This window comes from Pteropus vampyrus, unplaced genomic scaffold, assembly GCF_000151845.1.
Source record: "Pteropus vampyrus isolate Shadow unplaced genomic scaffold, Pvam_2.0 Scaffold11, whole genome shotgun sequence".
In the NCBI taxonomy this organism is placed as follows: Eukaryota; Metazoa; Chordata; class Mammalia; order Chiroptera; family Pteropodidae; genus Pteropus; species Pteropus vampyrus.
Window position 1 is genome coordinate 3,677,228 of NW_011888792.1, and position 5,730 is coordinate 3,682,957.

At 49.3% G+C, this 5,730-nt stretch overlaps 1 protein-coding gene across 2 annotated transcripts in view; it reads left to right on the forward strand.

Annotated features, from left to right (window-relative positions):
• The first annotated feature begins 392 nt into the window (after positions 1–392).
• Positions 393–5,730, forward strand: part of VCAN (versican) — a 115,680-nt gene continuing 110,342 nt past the window's right edge. Inside the window, exon 1 of one of the 2 annotated variants that reach the window (XM_011377726.2) lies at positions 393–743. Coding sequence is in view for 1 of the 2 variants with exons in the window: in XM_023523149.1 (XP_023378917.1) it covers positions 4,676–4,678 (3 nt within the window). In the remaining variant the exon portion in view is untranslated. Of the gene's footprint in view, positions 744–4,600; positions 4,679–5,730 lie in introns of those variants that run through there. The other variant, XM_023523149.1, reaches the window with a different exon arrangement.

Sequence of the window (5,730 nt, forward strand, 5' to 3'; positions counted from 1 at the left end):
AAGAACTGACGGTACTCAATTGTCTAGTGCTGGCCTGCCCCACAAGAGCCTGGGGGCTCGTTTACCCTAACCCAGAACTGGCAGCTCGGGGGGCGGGGAAGTGGGGGTGGGGAAGGGGTGGGAGGGCAGTGGTTTCCTTGCGCACAGCGCGATGTTACTTAGTGAGTCGCTGAATGGGGAGCGCTGCTGTCCCCAAGCCGATTGGTACTTCTTGTCAGGAAGAAGCCGAGAGGTGGGAGTGCCTGGGGAGGGAGGCAGGCGGTCCCTACCGCGAGCGCGGGGAGCTGCCTTTCCGCCCCTCTGCTTGCTTTCCGAGCCTGGGCTCTTAGGAGTGGCTGAAGCTGCGGAGCGCTTCAGGAGCCTGTGAATGAACCCTCCTCCTCTTCCTCCTCCTCCTCCTCGCCGAGTCTCCTCCTCGGTGCTGACGGTACAGTGATATAATGATGATGGGTGTCACAACCCGCATTTGAACTTGCAGGCGAGCTGCCCCAAGCCTTTCTGGGGAAGAACTCCAGGCGGGCGGGCGCAACAGCCGCGAACATTAGGTGCTGTGGACAGGCGCTGGGACTGGGATCTGCGGCCAGCCCCGCATCCTCCCGCATTCTCTAGCACCGTCCCGCACCCTCCGCACCCTTCCCCAGGCCACCACGCTTCCTATGTGACCCGCCCGGGCAACGCCGAGCTCACTCGCGCAGCGCTACGGTGAATTGTTTCCCACAAACTGCAATAAGCCGCCTTTCAAGGTAATCACGTTTCTTTTGTTCCCCCTTTAAAAAAAAAAAAAAAAGACTTATAGGGAAAAAAAGCGAGCTTTAAAAAAAAGTACATTGCAATCGGTAGAAGCCTTTAATTAAGGCAAAGAGAACTAGCTGTAATGCGAAGTTAAGTAAATATATGCACTTAAAAGACGCAGGTAACTTTCAGAAGAACGTTCGGAGAGAGGAATACAGAGGGACCGTGGTGCTGAAAAAGATCCAGACAAAAGAAGTCCGAGGTGGGGTGGGGGTAGAAGGACTAACGGAATGGGGGGAAGGGAGGGAAGGGATTGTAGAGAACCTCTAGAAAAGTCTTCGGGTCTTGAGCTGGAGAGGAAGGGGGGCGGACCCCTGCCACCTTGATCTTTTTTTGTTTGTTTGTTAACCTGATGAAGCAAAAGTTTGAATGGGGACTCTCAAGGCTTGCCCACACACAAGTCCCCAAAGCCGCTTTGGTGCAGGCCACCTGGTTCCCGGCCCCTGGTGTGTGGTCAGTTCCTTGCGTTCCTGGAAAGCTGCTCCCGGGCAGCTCCTGACAGGGCGACCCTGCGCCCCAGCAGCCGGGGACCTGCGCGGACGTGACCCCCTCAGCCCACAGGCAGTCTAGGAGGAGGTCCGGCTAGGGAGGTGCAGGGTCCCCGGGCTGCGTTTCCTTGGTGACTTGGGGGCTGTCAAGGCTCTCTCCCGTGCCCCAGGTTCTTTTGTCCTGAGTGTGGTGCGCAGGGGCTGGCCGAAAAGGAGCAGAGAATGGGGGTGGGGTTGTTGGAACACCGCGGATGTCTGGGAGGCGCCTGGGCGGGAAAAGCTCGCTGTGAACTAGCAAAGATGTGCAAGAATTTTATCTCACCCTGAAGAACGAAGTGGAGGCTCTCGCTCGGTTCTCAACTAGCAAACCAACGCTCAGAGCGCTCTCCAGACAAAGGTGGTGCGGGGACCCGAATCTGTGGCCTCTAGGACCAGCCTTCTCTCCCCGGCCACAGCAATCCTCCTTTTCCTTGATCACTCCACCACCTCCCAGCTTTCGGCTCTAGTTGAGCAACTTTATTGGCGGGTCGAGCGGCCGCGGAGAGCGTATGCCGGGAGCCCCGCCGGACGCCCTCAGCTGAGAGTCCCACCGCCCTGCGGAGGCGTGGGCGCTGTCGGGAGACAGCCTTGGTGCGTGCGGACTAGGGGATCATCGGGGCCGTCCCGGCTCGCTCTCTGTGTCACTAGGCGTGGAACAGTCAGTATGTTAGGCAGCGGAGAGCGAGATAGAAAAATAGTGTCATAGCCTAAACTGTTTGCTGCGCCCCAGCAAGTCCTGCATGTCCCCGGGAGATGCTGCGGGAGGGTGGAGAAATCTACGCGGAGCCTGGAGAGCTGTCCCCTGTGCGCACACCCACAGGCGAAAAGACAGTCTCGCTATCTGTGTCCCGTGTTTTATCTTTGTCTCCCGTTTCCATCTTCTCAGCCTTCCTTCCCCTCTCCCAGCCTCTGCTCCGTCTCTCTAGTTCCTGCGTCCCCTCCCCCACGCCTGACTAATGAATGGCTAGTGTGAAACCCCTGCCTCTTCTGCCCGAGGAGGCAGGCAAGGAGGGAGGAGCGAGGGAGGCGGTGCGCTCCTTGGGATCTGCCCCCCGTTGTGTGACAGATGTCTAGGAATAGGGAGTTTTGTGGCGGGTGTGGGCGCCCCCTGATGGAGAAATCCAGCACAGGTGGGAAGAAAACGAGCCCCCTCAACGCAAACGAGCCCCCTCAACGCAAGCGAGCCACTTTCACAAGGTTGGAGGACCCTAACTCCCCTATAGTCGTTACTTTTCTACTTCAAAATCTGCGACGTAAATCTAGGGGTTTGGAGAACGAGAAAGGAGACCTTGTCTTTGTGAAGTTCAGAAGGGCCTCCTCTCAGTCAGCTGGGATATGCGGCGAGTCTGCAGCTTGGTGCACAAACAGAATTTTGGATGAGGGACTTGACGCTCAATTTTGGGCGTCACTTTAAGAAAGATAATACAGAATGCCTTATTTTTGAAAATTTTACTAAGGCCCGTGACCACTTAAACCCACTGCTAATGACCCAGGATATTACCGAAGAAGAGTCCCTGATCCAAAGTTTAAACTTCCTCAACTACACGGCACGGGACGAACATGGAAATTTGGGAGGAGAGCGCCAGGAGGAAAAGAAAGAGAAGGGAAGGGGGAAGAATGGGTAAATGAAGGGAAGGGAAGGAAGAAAGGAGTGGAGATGGGGTAGATGCACGCAAACAGCTGGGAGAGGACCGGCAAGGTTGATTTCGAGGTACTGGGCTGAATTTCGCGTCTTTTTTTAAAATCGTTTTTGAATCCCACCAGCGACAACAAACGCAACTGAAGCGGCGTGTGGGGACGGTGGCACTAGCCCTTAAAGCGGCTGGGGCAGGAGGTCAACCCACTTCACGCTCAGCTCGCGCAGAGTGTCCGCGCCCGGCGCACTTCGCAGCGCCGTTCACCAGCCGCCGCCACGTGGCCTGGAGCTTCAGCTCCCGGCCCGAGACGGGTGTGACTTCTTGGGCTCCAAGACAGCTACCCTGCGGAACCGGCAGTCGGCTCAGCCTGGAAACTGGCTGGGCGCCTCCTGGGTCCCCGCCCAGAGGCCAGTGGAAGGCGGGGCTTTGCTCCTCCAGCGGGACAGGGGCGGTGGAAGGCGGGGCCCGGCTCCGCGGTGGGGGGCCCGGCTCCGCTGTGGAGACCCGCGGCTGCGTACCCCGCGCTCCCACAGCGGGCTACTGCTGGAGCTGACCCGACATCCGTCGAGACGGTGCTAAACACTCTTATTAAAAGACAAGTTTTCTTTCTTTTCTTTTTCTTTCTTTTCTTTTCTTTTCTTTTCTTTTCTTTTCTTTTCTTTTCTTTTCTTTTCTTTTCTTTTCTTTTCTTTTCTTTTCTTTTCTTTCTCTCTCTCTCTCTCTCTCTCTTTCTTTCTTCTTTCTTTCTTTTTTCTGTTTTTGAGATGTAGAAGTTTTTGCCTTGCGACAAGGAAAAAGCAAAGATTTACTCTAAGCAAACTCTTTGTCAGAAAAATGAGACGAGTTTATCTTGTGCTCCATACATTGATGTTTTAAACGTTCAGCTCGGTTTAAAGACCTTTTTTTTTTTTCCTCCCAATTACAGGATAACCACCTTCCAGACCGTCATAAAGAGTTTGTCTAGAATGGCAAACGATTGTCGTTTTTGACAGGGCTGACAGAATTCCATGAGTGCAAATAAGAATGGGGCTGCGGACGTAGCTGAGGTCTCTGTGCATCAGGAGCCTTAGCTTAAGCCCGGCCCATCGTGAGAGCTCAACACATAATTATGAAATGACTGAGCTAGTGGCTTAGGGGAATGTGGTACAGATCAGACACTGCCATTTAGAGCTGCATTTTAAACTCTCCTACTTCTTTGGTTTATCTTGTAAGAACAGGATTTTAATGATCTCTCCAATCTTAAACTCTAATATCTAATTGATCCACTTTCTGGTTCTTTTTGACTCCTAAAAACTGATGTAAATTATTTTAAGTACTGCTTGGAAATTTGCCAAATCTATCTTGAAAATATTCATACAAAGTCCCAGAATAGGATGTTGTGAAGTTAATATAAAAATAAGAAGGCACCAGTGAATTCAACAACTAGTCTTCTGAGATAAAATTTTTTCCCAGTTTGGGCAGTATGTAACTTGGAAAGTCAGAGCATATCAAGCAGAAGGTCTTAGAGACTGACTTGTAGTTCTAAGCACTAAGTAAAGAAAGGAATATTTTATAATTGTATGTGCCTGTCTTGACTAATACTGGAAAGGGTGCAATGGATTCCAAAGCGATTGAGCAATTACTTCCTCCAGCAGGAAGTCCACAGTCCTTAATCTTGTGAGTGGTGAGAAGAGGGATGAGAGTCAAGACCATCACTAAGGATTTATGTAAGAATTCAAAATGGTCAGTTTTTTTTTCTTAGTAGATAAAAAAAAAATTCCTAAATTGTCCTGCATTTAAAAATGAAGTTTAAAAAGAATCCCCTTAGATTTATATATGTTTACAGACATAGGTTTCTTCTTTTTCTCTGTGCTTACCAACTGGAGGGGAATGTTTCTAATATTCTAAGTTACCTATAGCTACACCCTTGTAAATTCTGTTTGAAAAGGACCTAAAAAGCTAACTTAAGGCTGAATATAATTGATATTAAAGATATAGTCATTGTTTTCTCTTTCCTTGCATTACGCTTAAGTACTTTGTGGTTAATGATTGGTCACTAATTGAGCCTCAGAGCCTTTGAGAGCACGAACATCCAATACTGTCTCCCAACAGTCATAAAACTAAGCTCTCTTTCCCTAGTGAGGAGTAAACATTTTTGTTGACTTTATTCATAGGCAAACATCACTAGACACTATATTTAAAATGGGATATTGCCCTTTGACTGAGCAGAACTTCTCAAGATATATGGTTCTTTTGATGAAAAGAATGAATGACTGTAGTAGGCTATTATTTCACCACCCACCTAGAGAAACCAGTTAGGACTCACAAACCCTCATTGTTGGGGGTTACTAGCTCTGGTCTGAGACAACATGCTGATTGTTGCATAGGTCTGTACTTTACCACAAAACAAAAGGCCCATACTCTCTCAGGTTTGAAATCAGAATGAGGGGATGTAGAAATAAATGTCTTGGCCAAACTCCACTTCGATGAGTGAATTTTTGCCAGTTTCCTTTGGTAGCCAAGACTTGGTAAATTACACATATATATTTATATATACATACGCACACATATTCTCCAGGTTTTTTTTTTTTTGACTCTGCTAAGTTCTTATTACTGAATGTGCCAGGAGTGCTTGTATTTTAGTGATTAGTGCAAAGTATCTTTGTTTAATGTGTTTGTCAGTTATGTTTCCTGAAATTCCTCTGGAAAGATCTATCATCTATTAAGGAGTTTAAATACATACCTACATTGAAATTTACCATATATATGTGTGTGTGTGTGTGTATGTATATATA